The sequence below is a fragment of the Asparagus officinalis genome, chromosome 7, assembly GCF_001876935.1.
Source record: "Asparagus officinalis chromosome 7, Aspof.V1, whole genome shotgun sequence".
Lineage (NCBI taxonomy): Eukaryota > Viridiplantae > Streptophyta > Magnoliopsida > Asparagales > Asparagaceae > Asparagus > Asparagus officinalis.
In genome coordinates, this window is record NC_033800.1 from 123,432,528 (window position 1) to 123,452,583 (window position 20,056).

At 36.2% G+C, this 20,056-nt stretch overlaps 1 protein-coding gene across 1 annotated transcript; it reads right to left on the reverse strand.

The window, feature by feature from the left end:
* On the reverse strand, positions 1,218–13,321 carry LOC109847724 (aspartate-semialdehyde dehydrogenase). The gene is made up of 13 exons (XM_020416955.1): positions 13,100–13,321; positions 10,730–10,816; positions 10,590–10,634; positions 10,405–10,500; positions 10,194–10,295; positions 9,342–9,701; positions 7,282–7,368; positions 7,142–7,186; positions 6,957–7,052; positions 6,746–6,847; positions 2,190–2,276; positions 2,024–2,091; positions 1,218–1,511 (listed from the first exon to the last, which is right to left on the reverse strand). Exons 1-13 carry the CDS (start codon positions 13,319–13,321, stop codon positions 1,430–1,432), a joined length of 1,479 nt encoding a protein of 492 aa, XP_020272544.1. The 3' UTR covers positions 1,218–1,429.

A 20,056-nucleotide genomic window follows, 5' to 3' on the forward strand; every position in this document is an offset into this window, starting at 1 on the left:
CTGCAGGTATGAACGCATGAACCCCTGGCTATGTTCTCATTGCATAAAGTGAAAAAGACGATAGGTATCCAAAAATGAAGGTATGCAAATGGCAAGGGGTCCTAGGGAATCTAGTATGGACCATACAGACTGGAATTTTCCCGATATTTCGTCGTTTCACGGATCACTTGGAAGGTTCAGTCTGCTGGAAGCCGAGAACAGAGGCATTTTGGCCAATTTGTATCTGAAAACAGACATTTACATCGGACGTGTGATCGTAGATTCCCATTTTAGCGTACTGAAATCAAGTTGTTGGAATAATTTTTTACAATTTTCTAACGATTAAACGAACTGTCGAACCCTCTGAACAGGCTTCTAGGTAATGTTTAGATGTAGATCAAAACATCATAACATCATAACTTGTAGAACTATAGGAAAGTTGGTAAAAGGAATTGACAAGTAACATGAGGTCTTCAAACTGATAAAAGAAAAATTCTCTCCCCAACTTTTCAGAAAGGAAATATTCCCAAAAAAACATCCTAAAGGCGCAAAGAAATGTAATACTGTCGATACATAGTTTAATACGTCAGCAGAAAGGAAGGGCAAGCGAGTAAAAAGTATCCAGTAAAGAATGTGATGGATCAAAAGGTTACGTTACGAAATCTCAAAATAATCTCCAGAATGTGAAGCGAAACAAGTAAAGCTAATGGTAGCGTGGGGAGAGAGGACATAAACAATCTCAATAAAAGAACAGAAGACAAAGCTGAATCAATTGTTAAGGACACTTTTCCCGGGAAATTTCTAATAAACTTGTGCCTGTGATTCTGGCGCTCCACAATATTTTGGACCATTTGCTTTCTACTCATCTTTCAGAAAAGAAAACAATCTTTCACGGGTTTTTATGTACTACAAGTTGTTGGTTTCCTTCTTTATGTTTATGTTTGCGCTAGTAATTAGTAGAATAAACTTCGAAGGATATTAACATCCAATACTAAGGTAGCTCCATGCACGTTGATCACAAATTAATAATTTATGGTAAACGATAAACATACAAATTCCTACAAACATAAAGATTAGTTATTTAACGAATTTGGGTGTACAAAAATTGGTTGAGAACAAATGATGTAAGATCTCACTAATGTAACCTGATGTTCTTGAGGTAAAGCATCTTAGCATCTCCAACAAAAGAAAATGATTGAGTGCACAACTGATGCAATATTATCAAATAAGCATATTACTACTGGAAAAAGAGCCCTACACAAATATCATAATCATTAATATGCACTTGACACAATATCCAAAAAGAAAATACATAAAACAATTGGCAAAACTTCCTACGGTACATAGCAATCCTAGTTAAAAAAAAACACATCCTCTCATACTTCTCTATAAATATCCAATTCAAGTATAAAGAACAACAGCCAGCAGCTTACAGAACGATCCTCCTAGTCTATAGCAACTTCTCCGCTATCTGTACTGCATTCAAGGCAGCCCCTTTGCGTATCTGATCTCCACAGACAAATATGTCCAACCTATAACAAAGTTACGAAAATTAAGATTCCTTCACTCTATGGATAAAAGAATAGTGTTGTCTTGCCAGAGGAAAAGATTTATCTGGTTTTTTTTTCTTTTCTTTTTACTTGAAATAAATTAAAAATGAAATAAACAATGCAAGGAAGCCATGAGTTCTGGCAATTTTAAGGTGAATTCCCTATTATGCAGAACACATCATAAACCTTCCATAATGTTTCTTGAGATAGAGCACCCATATGTCTCATCCACTTGGAACAATATCAGACATGAAATGACACGTTTCCTGATCTAAATATTTTTCATGGCATAATCATGTTACTTAGGCCAAGAAAAGTGATGCACGATATGTTACCGCTAAATGATGAATATAAATGCTTCAAATTTGGAAACATGGAAATACATTTTAATAGGTTAAGATAATGGAACCAAGAAGCCCCAACCATTGTCAAAACCATGATAGTGCAAAGTGAAGAAGTAAGATAATAAAGCTAAATATTGAAGTATATCTTACCCGTGGTTGCCCTCTTGGGATAAATCTTGACGGATCCGACCCACTGCAACATCATCTTTTTTTGATACCTACAGTTGATAGAAAACAAAAAGGGGGTCAAATTCAAGATGTCCTCAAGGACTTGAGATTTATAGTTCATCTATTTTTATGAGAGAAAGATAATAACCTCCAATGGCGTAGGGAAGAGATTGGACGCCCTATCATCAATGACAACCACCCCAGCAGCTTCCTTAAGGATTCTCCTTGCAGTATCCTATACGACAAACACACAAACTAACGTCAGAGTTCGTCATGTGAATAATTGTCGCATCTGGCCTGAAGTATTCTGGTTATAGAAGGAAAACAGCATAGAAATTGAATTTTAATTGAAAATCATTTGACAAAACAAGCAAATAACCTGATTTAAAAAAGACCAACTTATGAACAAATATAAACTCTAGTAGACTCTACATGTTGTGAAGAGAAGTTTGAGAGGAAAAACACAAGGAGTGGATCTTATCAGCAGAGAGCTTTTATTTCATGTCTAAAAATATTCTTGGCACCTGATCATTAACTACAGTTATGTCTAAGACAGAAGTCACATATCAATAGTGCTGGTGAATGTCAAACTATGGGCTTTTAAATCTGAGACCTAATGGCCTTTGAACTCAATAAGAAACATTAGGCAGATAACAGATAATTAGCAAAAAAGGTACACTAATTAAAACATGAGTTGTCATTCCATAATGTATTTTCACTCATCCACTGTATTTGTTCAGGTTATGTATCAAGCACTGCTTGCAGTATAAAATTGGAAGAAACCAAAGCTGAATCGAGTAAAACAAGCTTAGACTTGCGGTCAGTAAACCAAGCACAAATTTAAAAAAGTGATAGAAACTCCAATTTCGTAACTACTTAGCCCTAAGCTAACGCTGATGAGTTTTGGTTCAAATGTTCATAGGTCTTTAAAAAAAGGTTGAAAAATGATCCACCTTTGCATGATACTTTGGACCACATGGAAACACCTGCATAGTATCATTCTCTTGAAAAGAAAAAACTGTAGGGATAGGCAAACATATTTTGAACTGCTTTGCAAAATCTAAATATCAGATACCATATGGCAGAGAACAACTTAACCAAGGTTGTTTTCTAAAGGTCAAGAAATTTAAGTAGTTCTACTGTAAGCACTACAGTTTGATGCGTTATTAATAAATTTTGAAGATCTATATTTCATTTCAATGAATTTCATTACTGTTAAGAAGTTTGACATGTGCTTCTTTTCATGTTAACCAAAAAATTGATAATTAGTATCCCTCGATTCTGATTACTTTCTTGTCCTCTTACTAACCACCAGTGGAACAGTTTTTAAGTCAAGTCAGGACCTACACAAATGAACAGACAAGATATGCTGAAACATTCAGGGGGCATAACACTACATTTTCCTCCAGTTCCCAGACTGAGGACATCAACCAGGTATGAGTTAGGGAATAGACCCTCATGAAAAGTTTGAAAACTTGCACCAGCTTATCACGACATAAATACCAAGCTACCACTAAGTGAGTGACTTGATATAAATAAAAATTTACACAAAATGAAAAGAAAGGTTCTTGAAGCATCAGTTATAAAAGTTGAAGCATCAGTTATAAAAGTTTTAGAGGTCCATGTCTTAATCAGCTCAATTGCTTCTACAACAAAGATAGGCATCTAGAACATTTTGATGAACACAAAACACATCTAAATAGTCGGTATGATTTGTTTGCAAAATGTAAGGAGGTAATGAATGCCAAATAATTTTGCAAAGGCTTGGTCACAGCAGCATTCTCAGGTAAGTTAACTATAAACAAATCTATTAATTCAACTTCTTATAATATACACTAGACGACATCAATAGATGTATAAATGGAAAACTGAAAACATAGTTGACATCAATAGATGTATAAATGGAAAACTGAAAACATAGTTATAAATGGCAAGAAGCCTACTGTATACAGTTGGCAGCAATGAAAAAAATGACCATTGTCTGTTTTGCTCAACCCATCATACTGAAATAAGAAGGCCCGTTTACTGTCTGCAGGAACAGTAGTTTCTACAAATTGAATTGGTTGTGAATTGTGCAACATAAGAGAGACAGAAAGAGAATGAACATGGAAATTTGTTGGTAGATTAACTATTTAGCTGCAATAAATTGATCTTAAGCTTCCCATTCAACCTATGCTTACTAATAAAATTCTATTTGCTAACTTTATCAACACTATCACACTAGTCAAATAGGCAGGTAAGGAGGGAGATCGTATGCCAAAATACTATGAGATTAAGGTTTTAAATGGCAGCCGACATGTCAGATATGGCGGTGATATGTCATGTCAGTTTGGAGCTCCAACACCGTGATATCACGCTGCTGATGCTGTATGGCATGGCATTTGAGGATAAATATTGGGACATGTTTGGCTATGTCAGACATGTCGGCCGATATTGTCGGCCTCGTAATATCGGCCAATATGCTAATTTTTAAGACCTTATTCTTTTTGAGCTTATGTTTAAAACCCAAAACACAAACCTAATTATCCAATGGTTATATTCCCAAGTAAAAGGAGCTGATAGTCAAGTCTAAGGTAAAATTGTGCCCCAAAAAAACTGCTTGACTCCTACTCATTTGCTTCCTCTCGAAGGTGAAATCAATTGAGCACTCACCGTTAAATTTCGACATTGGATTGAGGTTTCGATGATGAAGGGTTTTAGGGTCTCCCTACCTCCCTCCCTCCCTCGTTCGCTTTCTCTTACAATCGAGAAACAAGTTTCTAGAATTATTTTGTGATCCTAAACATCATATGTTATGTTTAGACTATAGATTTTTATTAAGTATATTTAGATTGCATTTAGGATTATATATGCACACCGTCTGATATGACAATCAAATATTTACTACATATCACTGATATTTTCCTAATGCCCACAATCCAACATGGATTTTAGCCGTCTAACATGTTTCCAACACCCGACATTTAATACCTTGTATGAGATACATTCATATACTGAGTTTACAATAGTGGTAAAAGGAATCAAGCTTGGGCATGTAATGCCCTGTGATAGTGGGTGCACAACATATTAGTGCCTTCTGACTTTGGATGCAATAATTTAGTATCATGTAATGCTGGATACAAGCAGCTAAAACCAAGCAGTGACTATATTTCGTGACATCTATTGTGCCTGTCACTTAAGTGGTACTAGAGATGTCACTAGCCTAAATTTTTGGAGTTTGGATGGAAGGTGCGTCCAGAGTAGAATAATTGTACAAGACAATTTGTTTGGAGATGTTAGTCTCGATGGAACATGAAATAATATTGGTGAACTGGACAGCACTACTACCAGCACAAGGTATATATGGGAACGGATTTATTTGATGGTCATGGAATGGCTGTTCTCTGGGACTCCACTCCCACAGAAGTCAGAACCCTTGACCTTTCGCTGCTATGATCTCATTACTGCCCCTCGAATCTGCCATATGGTTATTTGTACTTCCTTCAATCGTCTAATTTCTCCAGCTCATAGTGACCAAAAAAACAACCCTGCCATAATCCTTGCCCATTGACTTGTGACAGACTGCTTCCCCTCCCCTGACGTCTCCTGATTGTAAGTATAGTGCCATAGATTGGGTGAGCCAGGCTATGGATTTTAGGTCTCTTGGAACCTGACTCGCCAGACATGTTTCTTTCTAGGTTTTTCCCTTTCGGCAGACTTATCATTTCAATCACTTATTCTTGGTTGATTTTGTTGGTTGCTTGAAAACTAACGGTTGGCGAGGATTAATGTGAGAAAGTAAAGATTGTCTGTTTAATGCACAATTTTTTTGATTGATTTTATAGATACTCGAGTATATAAATTTCTGAAATTTGAACTGTCACATAAGAAAGAGATTGATATGTTGATTATTAATAAATATAACAGGGGCGATTAGATGGTTTCTGTTACATTATTGTCATTGGTGTCCTAGACAATTTGTTCGTGGGAAGGGAGGCATGGGGGTGATGATGGGTGTATCTCTTGGATGCAGCCGTTTGACACAGAGAGAGTACTTTACGCTGAACCAAACTGTCTCGGCCACCATATCCTTGAAAGTATTAAATTAATTTAATAATTAAACTAACATCCATTATCCATTTCTGTAGTTTCTAAATCGTTCTTATCTATATTATTAGACAGCTTTAAGAAATGAAAATGGAAGGGAGGGAGGGAGGGGGAGAGAGAGAGAGAAGTTTGTACGTTAAAGATGTACAAATAATATACAAACAACAAAGACTTTAGAGAAAATACTAATCTCCCATCAGTATTTTTTTTCCAAAACAAATACTGTGTTTTTTTTCCAAAACAAATACTTCTCAAGTCATTTTTCCTTTCTCCTCTTGTTGGAGTATGCATATCATGCTAGACTATGAAAATAATATATTGCAGAGAGGTGAATTTCTTTTAGGGATACATAAAATAGTAAAAGATTCATAATCTTAGTTGTGGATCCTAACTGAATCTACCAAAGATCTAGTAAAAATATTTCAATGTTTTACATGCATGATATATGCATTGCTAGTATATTTGGGTGTACGTGAACTTGTTATGATCTAAAAAGGTTGTTTTAGATAATATTTTCAGACCTTCGAAAATAAAATAAGGTAAGTACAAATAACTGAACCATAATGCCTAATACAGATATTTCATCTGAAACCTGCAAACTGTTTACTAAAACCTTACCTCATCGAGTGGCTTATCAAATTGCAGGTTGACACTTTCAGCATGTGCACGCATCACAGGAACCCTTATGCAAGTAGCAGTCACTTTAACATCATTGTCATTCTACATCAAAATGTGTTGATAACAAAGATCAGATTGATTAAACTTGAATAGTGAAAAGAAAACACAAAATAATAAAAAATAAATTAAACATAGTACCAAAAGCAATTACCCAAATTTTTCTCGTCTCCTTCACTAGCTTCATTTCCTCCTCATTATACCCGTTCGAGAGAACTGGTGCATTATGTGAGAACAAATTAAACGCGTACTGCATAAACAGATTAACATGTCAAGCTTAGTGTCAAGACTACTCAACGCATACTACTTTCATTAAAGGACATGACCAACAGAAATTACCTGCTGTTTGAAGATGTTGCAAGTGGGCTCTTTGCCTTCCAATACCTAGAAGACAGACAAATATTAGCTTGGCAAAACAAGATAGATAATGCACAGTGATTACTGAAAATAGAAAGAAGAGTCCTATAAAGAAGTGACACCTCACGAGTCTGAAGTTCAAGCTCTTCCATTGCTGCTGCACCTGCACCACTAGCTGCTTGATAGGTACTAACAACCATTCTCACAACCTTTACATGTGAAAAGAGAAAGATAACCAAGAACTTATATACAGCAGTTATATCTGTTTACAAACACAGAAGCAACTAAGAGGGACGAAGGCAGCAACTAAATTCTCAGGAATGATTCAATTTCTACAAAATTAACCTTTGAAGAGAAAACTATGATAACAGAGTATGCCTAAAGTGATGGTTTTTTGCTTTGGTAATGGGGGGCTAAAGTGTGTATAACTTTTAAAACCTCAAAAGGGTTTCTGACATTCCTTATAAAAACAAGGACCTTTTTATAATTTATATATAAACAAAAGGGTTTACCATTAGAATGTCTTTTCATAGCTACGGTATAGAATTAAATTATATAAAATTTTGTACAATACCAACACGAAGAGGATACATGGCCCAGCGATATAGTATACCCAATTAAAGCTTATATGACCTGATGGTCACGAGTACAATTCAGGGCTCTGTCTTCTCTTCCTTTTTTTTCTTTTTTCCTTTTTTTTTCGCTCCTTTTCTATCTATTTAATAAACCCTCGAATCATTAAAATTGATGTTAAGTCCCACAATTCTTAATTTAATGCAATTTGGCCCTCAAATCATCAAAATTTCTATCAAACTAGTCCCTTCAATCAAGAGTAGAAATTGTAATTAGAGGGAAATTACTCTCTCAAATCCTAAAAGTTTTCTATGAGGTACTGATACATTTCAAATTAGTCTCTAATTACTATTTGTGCGCTTCATGGAAGGGACTAATTTCTAAATAACATAAGAATTGAGCGACATAACAACAACTTTAACGACTTGAGAAACTACATCAAAATAATTTAGGAATTGAGGGACTCCATAGAAATTTCAATGATTTGAAGGGCTAATTCAAAATAAGAAAGATTTAAGGGTCTAATAATGGAAAAAATCCTTTTCTAAACCACTCACTTCAAAACAATTTACCTGTAAGCCCAAAGTTTTAGGTCATTTGTTTTTAAATCCACCCATTTCCGAAGTCTCTTTTTGACCCATCAAAATATCCCGCCTAAATAAACTCATAGCTTTAACACCCCCCCACCCACCACCCACCCACACACACAAAGAAAAAATATTTTAAACTCACCTACTTTTAAAATTACATTTACACACAAAAAATCACTGAATTACTTTCAAACTCACTTTGTATTTAAATAAGTAGATATACATTGAAAGTTGCTATACAGTTTGAGTTGCTATGTTCAGATGTAACTTTGCAATATTGTGCCTACATGCACGTTATATTTTTAAAACCAAATACTTTAACCGTTTAGTTTTTTTGAAAAATGTTATGTCGTTTTTGCCTATAAAACCCAAAGTTTTACTCACAAATATTTGTGAACCCCCTTAGTTCGAAACCAAGATTTTTGCCTATAAATCCAAGGTTTCACTACTATTTGTTCTTAAACTCACTCACTACAATAATCACTATTAAACCAAAAATATTTCATTGGATTATTTTTAAATGCACTTCATATTTCAGCAGTATGATATACGGTGTAAGTTGTTGTGTTTTGCTGTAATTTTAACTCAAATGTTTAAACTATTATTTATTTGTCTCTTTTCACACTAATGTCATAGCAACACGCAGGTCAATTTTGTTCGTTTACTGAGAAAATTATTGAAAACTTCAACAAAATTGAAAAAACAAATCTGTTAGATTTTCTGAAAATTTTTAAAAATTATCAAACTCCTTTCAGGAAATTACAGTTGTTATAGAACCATAATAAACATACACGGATTCCTCAATATGTGGTCACCAGAACAAACATTTTCAGAATTTATAGAACCCGGATAGCTCCATAATGAGGAAATGTTTTTCAAAATAGTCAACGATACAAGATCTTTTATTTCCAGAAATAAGTTAAAAAGATGGGTCTTTTACACACAAAACCTAGCTCCAACACAACCAACAGTCCAAATCCAATCCCAAAATCAAATATTTCCCAACAAAAATCAATTACCTTCGCGTGCCGATGTAGAGGAGTAGCGGCCATCAAGCAAATAATCGTCGAACAATTCGGGTTCGCGATCAACGCCCCCTTCCCCGCTCTCCCCTTCAGCTTAATATGCGACATCGCCGCCGAATTCACCTCCGGTATGATCAGTGGCACATTAGGATCCATCCGAAACGCCGAGCTATTGTCAACCACGATAGCTCCTTTCTCCGCCGCAACGGGCCCCATCTCCTTACTGATGGACCCACCAGCGCTGAACAGGGCAATGTCTACGCCGTCAAAGCTCTCAGGTTTCAGCTCTTCGACGGTATACTCTCGGTCTTCAAAGGTGAGTTTTTTACCGGCTGAGCGGCGACTGGCTAGCATCTTGTGTACGTTAAAGATGTACAAATAATATACAAACAACAAAGACTTTAGAGAAAATACTAATCTCCCATCAGTATTTTTTTTCCAAAACAAATACTGTGTTTTTTTTCCAAAACAAATACTTCTCAAGTCATTTTTCCTTTCTCCTCTTGTTGGAGTATGCATATCATGCTAGACTATGAAAATAATATATTGCAGAGAGGTGAATTTCTTTTAGGGATACATAAAATAGTAAAAGATTCATAATCTTAGTTGTGGATCCTAACTGAATCTACCAAAGATCTAGTAAAAATATTTCAATGTTTTACATGCATGATATATGCATTGCTAGTATATTTGGGTGTACGTGAACTTGTTATGATCTAAAAAGGTTGTTTTAGATAATATTTTCAGACCTTCGAAAATAAAATAAGGTAAGTACAAATAACTGAACCATAATGCCTAATACAGATATTTCATCTGAAACCTGCAAACTGTTTACTAAAACCTTACCTCATCGAGTGGCTTATCAAATTGCAGGTTGACACTTTCAGCATGTGCACGCATCACAGGAACCCTTATGCAAGTAGCAGTCACTTTAACATCATTGTCATTCTACATCAAAATGTGTTGATAACAAAGATCAGATTGATTAAACTTGAATAGTGAAAAGAAAACACAAAATAATAAAAAATAAATTAAACATAGTACCAAAAGCAATTACCCAAATTTTTCTCGTCTCCTTCACTAGCTTCATTTCCTCCTCATTATACCCGTTCGAGAGAACTGGTGCATTATGTGAGAACAAATTAAACGCGTACTGCATAAACAGATTAACATGTCAAGCTTAGTGTCAAGACTACTCAACGCATACTACTTTCATTAAAGGACATGACCAACAGAAATTACCTGCTGTTTGAAGATGTTGCAAGTGGGCTCTTTGCCTTCCAATACCTAGAAGACAGACAAATATTAGCTTGGCAAAACAAGATAGATAATGCACAGTGATTACTGAAAATAGAAAGAAGAGTCCTATAAAGAAGTGACACCTCACGAGTCTGAAGTTCAAGCTCTTCCATTGCTGCTGCACCTGCACCACTAGCTGCTTGATAGGTACTAACAACCATTCTCACAACCTTTACATGTGAAAAGAGAAAGATAACCAAGAACTTATATACAGCAGTTATATCTGTTTACAAACACAGAAGCAACTAAGAGGGACGAAGGCAGCAACTAAATTCTCAGGAATGATTCAATTTCTACAAATAACCTTTGAGAAGAGAAAACTATGATAACAGAGTATGCCTAAAGTGATGGTTTTTTGCTTTGGTAATGGGGGGCTAAAGTGTGTATAACTTTTAAAACCTCAAAAGGGTTTCTGACATTCCTTATAAAAACAAGGACCTTTTTATAATTTATATATAAACAAAAGGGTTTACCATTAGAATGTCTTTTCATAGCTACGGTATAGAATTAAATTATATAAAATTTTGTACAATACCAACACGAAGAGGATACATGGCCCAGCGATATAGTATACCCAATTAAAGCTTATATGACCTGATGGTCACGAGTACAATTCAGGGCTCTGTCTTCTCTTCCTTTTTTTTCTTTTTTCCTTTTTTTTTCGCTCCTTTTCTATCTATTTAATAAACCCTCGAATCATTAAAATTGATGTTAAGTCCCACAATTCTTAATTTAATGCAATTTGGCCCTCAAATCATCCCTCAAATCACTGAAATTGCTATTAGGCCCTCCAATTCTTAATTTATTCTGAAATTAGTCCCTTCAACAAGAGTAAAAATAGCAACTAGAGGGAAATTAGTCTATCATATCCCTAATAGAAATCAATTCCTAATACAATTAGCATTTAGTCCCTCAAATCACTGAAATTGCTATTAGGCCCTCCAATTCTTAATTTATTCTGAAATTAGTCCCTTCAACAAGAGTAAAAATAGCAACTAGAGGGAAATTAGTCTATCATATCCCTAATAGAAATCAATTCCTAATACAATTAGTCCCTCAAATCACCGAAATTTTTATTTTGGAACTAGTCCCTTCAATCAAGAGTAGAAATTGTAATTAGAGGGAAATTACTCTCTCAAATCCTAAAAGTTTTCTATGAGGTACTGATACATTTCAAATTAGTCTCTAATTACTATTTGTGCGCTTCATGGAAGGGACTAATTTCTAAATAACATAAGAATTGAGCGACATAACAACAACTTTAACGACTTGAGAAACTACATCAAAATAATTTAGGAATTGAGGGACTCCATAGAAATTTCAATGATTTGAAGGGCTAATTCAAAATAAGAAAGATTTAAGGGTCTAATAATGGAAAAAATCCTTTTCTAAACCACTCACTTCAAAACAATTTACCTGTAAGCCCAAAGTTTTAGGTCATTTGTTTTTAAATCCACCCATTTCCGAAGTCTCTTTTTGACCCATCAAAATATCCCGCCTAAATAAACTCATAGCTTTAACACCCCCCCACCCACCACCCACCCACACACACAAAGAAAAAATATTTTAAACTCACCTACTTTTAAAATTACATTTACACACAAAAAATCACTGAATTACTTTCAAACTCACTTTGTATTTAAATAAGTAGATATACATTGAAAGTTGCTATACAGTTTGAGTTGCTATGTTCAGATGTAACTTTGCAATATTGTGCCTACATGCACGTTATATTTTTAAAACCAAATACTTTAACCGTTTAGTTTTTTTGAAAAATGTTATGTCGTTTTTGCCTATAAAACCCAAAGTTTTACTCACAAATATTTGTGAACCCCCTTAGTTCGAAACCAAGATTTTTGCCTATAAATCCAAGGTTTCACTACTATTTGTTCTTAAACTCACTCACTACAATAATCACTATTAAACCAAAAATATTTCATTGGATTATTTTTAAATGCACTTCATATTTCAGCAGTATGATATACGGTGTAAGTTGTTGTGTTTTGCTGTAATTTTAACTCAAATGTTTAAACTATTATTTATTTGTCTCTTTTCACACTAATGTCATAGCAACACGCAGGTCAATTTTGTTCGTTTACTGAGAAAATTATTGAAAACTTCAACAAAATTGAAAAAACAAATCTGTTAGATTTTCTGAAAATTTTTAAAAATTATCAAACTCCTTTCAGGAAATTACAGTTGTTATAGAACCATAATAAACATACACGGATTCCTCAATATGTGGTCACCAGAACAAACATTTTCAGAATTTATAGAACCCGGATAGCTCCATAATGAGGAAATGTTTTTCAAAATAGTCAACGATACAAGATCTTTTATTTCCAGAAATAAGTTAAAAAGATGGGTCTTTTACACACAAAACCTAGCTCCAACACAACCAACAGTCCAAATCCAATCCCAAAATCAAATATTTCCCAACAAAAATCAATTACCTTCGCGTGCCGATGTAGAGGAGTAGCGGCCATCAAGCAAATAATCGTCGAACAATTCGGGTTCGCGATCAACGCCCCCTTCCCCGCTCTCCCCTTCAGCTTAATATGCGACATCGCCGCCGAATTCACCTCCGGTATGATCAGTGGCACATTAGGATCCATCCGAAACGCCGAGCTATTGTCAACCACGATAGCTCCTTTCTCCGCCGCAACGGGCCCCATCTCCTTACTGATGGACCCACCAGCGCTGAACAGGGCAATGTCTACGCCGTCAAAGCTCTCAGGTTTCAGCTCTTCGACGGTATACTCTCGGTCTTCAAAGGTGAGTTTTTTACCGGCTGAGCGGCGACTGGCTAGCATCTTTTGATAGGAATTTGTAAGCCGGTAAAGTCGCGGTCGGGCAGAGGACGGAGAGCAGAATTTCTTGACGGACTGGCGCCGGCTGACGCGTACAACGGCCGACCCGGTGGAGGCCTGTCCTCAGAGAGGAGGGGACATGCGGACGGCTGTTGACGGTATCCGGCGGCCGTATTGAAGGGGGTTTGAGTAATGGCGGCAAGAGGCGGGCCGTGAATGAGGACGAAGGGAGTGGAGGCAGGTGGAGCGCACAGCCGATCGCTGCAATTCTCATACTCTCTCTCTCTCTGTCTCTCTCTCTCTCTCTCTTTTTGGGTCCTGGCTGCGGCGCGAATGAGGGAGGAAGAAGAGAGTGAGGGGGTGAGGTTACCGGAGCAAAGAGGTTTAGGGTTTGCGATTTTGGGCCAGTGGGCGTAATCCGTGGGCCTGAATTCTGAGCATTCCATGGTAGTACTGATTTTTTTTTTTTTTTTAATACTTCCCTGCGGACCCAAAATTCATTGGACGAGAGACGAGATGAGACATGTTGCGATTCCAACTAAGACCAAAGACTATCATGAAAATCGGTCTAACAAGAGCCTATTTGGTTCGTTTTCTTTATTTTTCAAAAAATAATTTCTCTTCACTTTTTTGTGTTTTTTTCATTTTCATGGAAAGCGTTTCTTGTGTTTGTTTCGTCAAAAAATATGGGCTGAAAGTATTTTTCACCATTTTTCTTAGTTTGGTTCAACTTGAAAAAAAGAAGAAAACAATTGATGTGTAAATAGATTCCCTCATTTTCTAGTGTTTTGTTCAAACTAAAAAAATCAAGAAAACTTGATTGTGGTCACCATGGTGTGATTACCACACATATAAGACAAAATATTAACAACAAAAATTGAGGCACACAAAATATAATGTAATGCACTCAATTGGCTACAAATTCAGAATGCAAGCACACATTACCTGAAAATTCAGAAGGCAAGCACACAATTCGTCTGAAACCAACTCGACTAAAACCAAACCAACTTTGGCCAAACCAAGTCTGAAAATATCCAAGACTGAACCAAGGCTGAAACCAACTCGAGAGAAACCAAGACTCGAACAGCCCAATATTGAAATCAAACCAAAGTTATCACAATTTATAGAAAATATGCTCAGAAAAGACCCTTTTCTTCATTATCTGCCTCGTCATGAAGTTTATAATAGCAACGTTGGTTGCATTTATTGCCTCGCCAATTGATTACTAGTATAAACTCCGGTTGCATACATTATATATCCGGCCATCATCATAGCATAATATCACATTACCAATGACATAACAACCATTTCAACCAATTAAAAACAAATTAGATGAAACCAATTGTTTGCTAGAAATTAATAACTGAAACAAAAGGCCAAGCAACAATTGAAACCAAAGCTAACCAAAGGCCAAAGGCTAAAGCCTAGCAATCTGTCATGAACAATGAGGATGGCACCAGTGACAGCAAAAATGATTAGCAACTGATAAATATCCAACACGACTGAAACCAAACCATGGTCGTGCCCCAAGCCGAGACATTTACCTGGCTGGAAATCAAAGGCAAGCACACAACTCAGGCCAAACAAAAAGCACAAATATCCAACACAAAAGCCAAGGCTGACAAATATCCAGCACAAATATCCAACACAAATACCCAACACATATATCCAACACAACTGAAACCAAACCATGGTTGCGACTATTTACCTGGCTGGAAATCAAAGGCAAGCACACAACTCAGGCCAAACAAAAAGCACAAATATCCAACACAAAAGCCAAGGCTGACAAATATCCAGCACAAATATCCAACACAAATACCCAACACATATATCCAACACAACTGAAACCAAACCATGGTTGCGACTATATCGCCAATCTAGTAAACTTAGGTACCGTTGCTCACGCGGTTCTCTCAACCATTAGCATCATTATCTACTTCTGTTTCTTTGTCATGGGCTTCGGCCCAATACCCAATATCTTCTGCGCTGAGATTTTCCCTACTCGTGTTCGTGGTAATTGCATCGCTATATGTGCGTTCAGTTCTTGGGTCGGAGACATTATTGTCACCTACACTCTTCCCTTGATGTTGAGCTCTATCGGGCTCGCTGGTGTTTTTGGCATATATGCAGCTGTGTGTGTTATTTCTTTGGTGTTTGTTTTCTTGAAAGTTCCGGAAACAAAGGGCATGCCTCTTGAGGTCATCACTGAGTTCTTTGCCATTGGAGCGAAGCAAGCAGCCAGCAATTAGCGCGTTGGCCCGTGTTCGCCACTTGTGATTAACATTTCCTCGCGCCTTGATGCGTGGTTTGAAGATTTAATGAGGTTTTGGAGACTCGGAGCAGGATTGTGGTTGGTGTATTTAGCTTGAAATTGGATAGATTGAGAAACAGGGATCTTAAAGAATAATCTTTTGTTTTGTTTTTTCTGTTTTTTCCCCGTTTTCCTTTTTTCACTTTTAGGAAGTATTAAATTCTTTTGCTTTTTGTTTGTGGGAGATGTATGATGTTGCTTTTGCAGATATCGATCTTTATGTGGTGTTTCCTGAGATCTCAGAAGGCAAGTTGGTGTTTAACGAGAGAGCTTAACAGAATAGCACCTGTATATCGAAATGAGCTAACATCCAGAGGTAACTTAAATGTTGTTGCAACACTTTAAAATTTAAGCGGGGATGCAATACCCTCAATTATAGCATATTTGGGTGTTGCGAGGACATTTTCGTGTTGCAACTGTATCCAAATAAACACCCATAAATATAGTTAAAACTATACAATACTTCAACTACATCAATCCAAATACATTCATGATGTTGTAACTATATTTATAGTACTAACACACTCTAATCAAACACATTCTAAACTGTGTTGTTGAATCATGAGTGTTGTCTATTATCAAATACTTTAGATTGTCACGGAGATGTAGCAAGGTTATTGAATAAGAACATTCACAACATCCAAATTTCTTTATAATGAAAGGTAGTCTAGGGTTAGTTTGGTATTGCTTTTGTTAGATTGATGTCAAATGGTAGTCAATTTTTAGAAACAACTAGATGATATTTTTAAAAGTAGCCTCTTTTTATATTATACATATCCTTTAGTACTTTGACAATATTACTTTATGTGTCTTAAAATTATTATCTATTTTGGTGACTACATCTATTTTGATCATTTTTCACTTATAATGATTTAAGCACAATTTTATCAAAAAAATTTAACTATTTTTGAAATAGTTTACAATATATGATTATTAGAAAACTATTTTGAGTAGCTTATATAAGTTGTTTTTATAAGCTTATTATACAAACAACTTTCTTATAAGCTCCATTAATACCAAGTTAGCCCCCACTCTCCTCTAAAAATTTTCCTCTACAAGTTTAGATAGTAAGTTTGATTGTTAGGGCCTGTTTGGTTCGTTTCCCTCATTTTCCAAAAATAATTTTTCTTCACTTTTTTGTGTTTCCTTCACTTTCATGGAAAGTGTTTCTTGTGTTTGTTTCGCCAAAAAATATGGGATGAAAGTACTTTCCACCACTTTTTTTAGTTTGATTCAACTTGAAAAAAGAAGAAAACAATTTGATGTGTGAATAGATTCCCTTATTTTCTAGTGTTTGGTTCAAACTAAAAAATCAAGAAAACTTGATTGTGGTCACCATGGTGTGATTACCACCCATGTAAGACAAAATATTAACAACAAAAATTAAGGCACACAAAATATAATGCAATGCACTCAATTGACTGCAAATTCAGAAGGCAAACACACATTGCCTGAAAATTCAGTAGGCAAGCCTAAAAATTCAGTAGGCAAGAACACAACTCGTCTGAAACCAACTCGATTGAAACCAAACCAATTTTGGTCAAACCAAGTATGAAAATATCCAAGACTGAACCAAGGCTAAAACCAACTCGAGAGAAACCAAGACTCGAACAACCCAAGATTGAAATCAAACCAAAATTTAACACAATTTATAGAAAATGTGCTCAGAAAAGGCCATTTTCTTTATTATCTGCCTCGCCATGAAGTTTATAATAGCAATGTTGGCTGCATTTATTGTCTCGCCAATTGATTACTAGTATAAACTTTGGTTGCATACATTACATATCTGGCCATCATCATAACATAATATCACATTACCAATGACATAATAATCATTTCAACCAATTAAAAACAAATTAGATGAAACCCAGTTGTTTGTTGGAAATTCATAACTGAAACCAAAGGCCAGGCAACAACTGAAACCAAAGGCTAACCAAAGGCCAAAGGCTAACCAAAGGTATAAAGCCTGACAATCTATCATGAACAATGAGGATGGCAGCAATGACAACAAAAATGATTAGCAACTGATAAATATCTAACACAACTGAAACCAAACCATGGTCGTGACCCAAGCCGAGACATTTACCTGGCTGGAAATTCAAAGGCAAGCACACAACTTAGGCCAAACCAAAAGCACAAATATCCAACACAAATACCCAGCACATATATCTAACACAACTGAAACCAAACCATGGCTGTGACCAAGGCCAAGACCAACATTGGCTAGAAAATCAAAGGTAAGCACACAACTGAGTTTGAAAATATCCAAGGCTGAAACCTATTTCTGAAACCAAGGCCGAGACAACGGAAACCAAGGCTAAAACTTAATACAATTTGCACCCAACAAAAACTGCATCCAAAGCCAAGAGTTCACATTTGCTCATAAGAGCATTTAGTTCAGAAAGAGCCCCCATATATAACCAATGCTGAGAACACAACTGAGACCATGCAAGGATGAAACTATGCACACAAAAAAAACTGCAGAAAGAGCCCCCATATATAACCATGCAAGGCTGAAACCAATTCAGTTCAATTTGCACCCAACTGAAACCAAAGACCAAAGGACAAGCACACAATTGAAACCAAAGGCCAAGCACACAACTGAACATAAACTGAGCTGAAACCAATGCCGAGAGCAAGGCTAAAACCATGCACACAACAAAAACTGCAGAAATAGCCCCCATATATAACCATGCAAGGATGAAACCATGCAAAGGTAAGCACACAACTCAGGCCAAACCAAAAGCACAAATATTCAACACAAAAGCCAAGGCTGACAAATATCCAGCACAAATATCCAACACAAATACCCAACACATATATCTGACACAACTAAAACCAAACCATGGCTGTGACCAAGGCTGAGTCCAACATTGGCTAGAAAATCAAAGGCAAGCACACAACTAAGTTTGAAAATATCCAAGACTGAAACCTATTTCTGAAACCAAGGCCGAGACAACTGAAACCAAGGCTGAAACTTAATACAATTTGCACCCAACAAAAACTGCATCCAAGGCCAAGAGTTCACACTTGCTCATAAGAGCATTCAGTTCAGAAAGAGCCCCCATATATAACTAATGTCGAGAACACAACTGAAACTATGCAAGGCTGAAACCATGCACACAACAAAAACTGCAGAAAGAGCCTCATATATAACCATGCAAGGCTGAAACCAATTCAGTTCAGTTTGCACCCAACTGAAACCAAAGGCCAAGCACACAACTGAAACCAAAGGCCAAGCACACAACTAAACATAAACTAAGCTGAAACCAATGCCGAGAACAAGGCTGAAACTATGCACACAACAAAAACTACAGAAAGAGCCCCCATATATAACGATGCAAGGCTGAAACCATGCAAAGGCAAGCACACAACTCAGGCCAAACCAAAAGCACAAATATCCAACACAAAAGCCAAGGCTGACAAATATCTAGCACAAATATCCAACACAAATACCCAGCACATATATCCAACACAACTAAAACCAAACCATGGCTGTGACCAAGCCTGAGACCAACATTTGCTGGAAAATCATAGGCAAACACACAACTGAGTTTGAAAATATCCATGACTGAAACCTATTTCTGAAACCAAGGTCGAGACAACTATCCAAGGCTGAAACCAAACCATTTCAACCTATTAAAAATAAATATCCAACCCAACTGAAACCAAGGCTAGATCGTAATACAATTTGCACCCAACAAAAATTGCATCCAAGGCCAAGAGTTCACACTTGCTCATAAGAGCATTCAGTTTAGAAAGAGCCCCCATATATAACCAATGCTAAGAACACAACTGAAATTATGCAAGGCTGAAACCATGCACACAACAGAAATTATAAAAAGAGCCCCCATATATAACCATGCAAGGATGAAACCATACAAGGCTGAAACCAATTCACGGTTCAGTTTGCACCCAACTGAAACCATGCAAGGCTGAAACCAATTCAGTTCAGTTTGCACCCAACTAAAACCAAAGGCCAACCACACATATATAACCAAACACTGACTGAAACCAAGATCATAACCAACACAACTAAAACCAATAATTGAATATCATTTATTAATGGAAGTATAAGGCTAAGAAAATGTGCTCAGGAAAGGCCATTTTCTTCATTATCTGCCTCGCCATGAAGTTTATAATAGCAATGTTGGCTGCAATTATCATAATAACCCTACATAATAAGCATTATCATCGTGGATTGCCTCACCAATATGTTACTGCTATAAACTTTGGCTGCATATCTTAAGAATAGCCCATCATCATAATATAAAATATGCATACCTCTT

Excerpts from the sequence above, each read along its gene's own strand:
- LOC109847724 (XM_020416955.1), bottom strand. The coding sequence starts at position 13,321 with ATGGGGCCCGTTGCGGCGGAGAAAGGAGCTATCGTGGTTGACAATAGC. Across the intron at positions 6,848-6,956 it reads AGGAGACGAGAAAAATTTGG|AATGACAATGATGTTAAAGT; the intron begins GTAATTGCTTTT and ends ATTTTGATGTAG. Across the intron at positions 1,512-2,023 it reads TCCCAAGAGGGCAACCACGG|GTTGGACATATTTGTCTGTG; the intron begins GTAAGATATACT and ends ACTTTGTTATAG.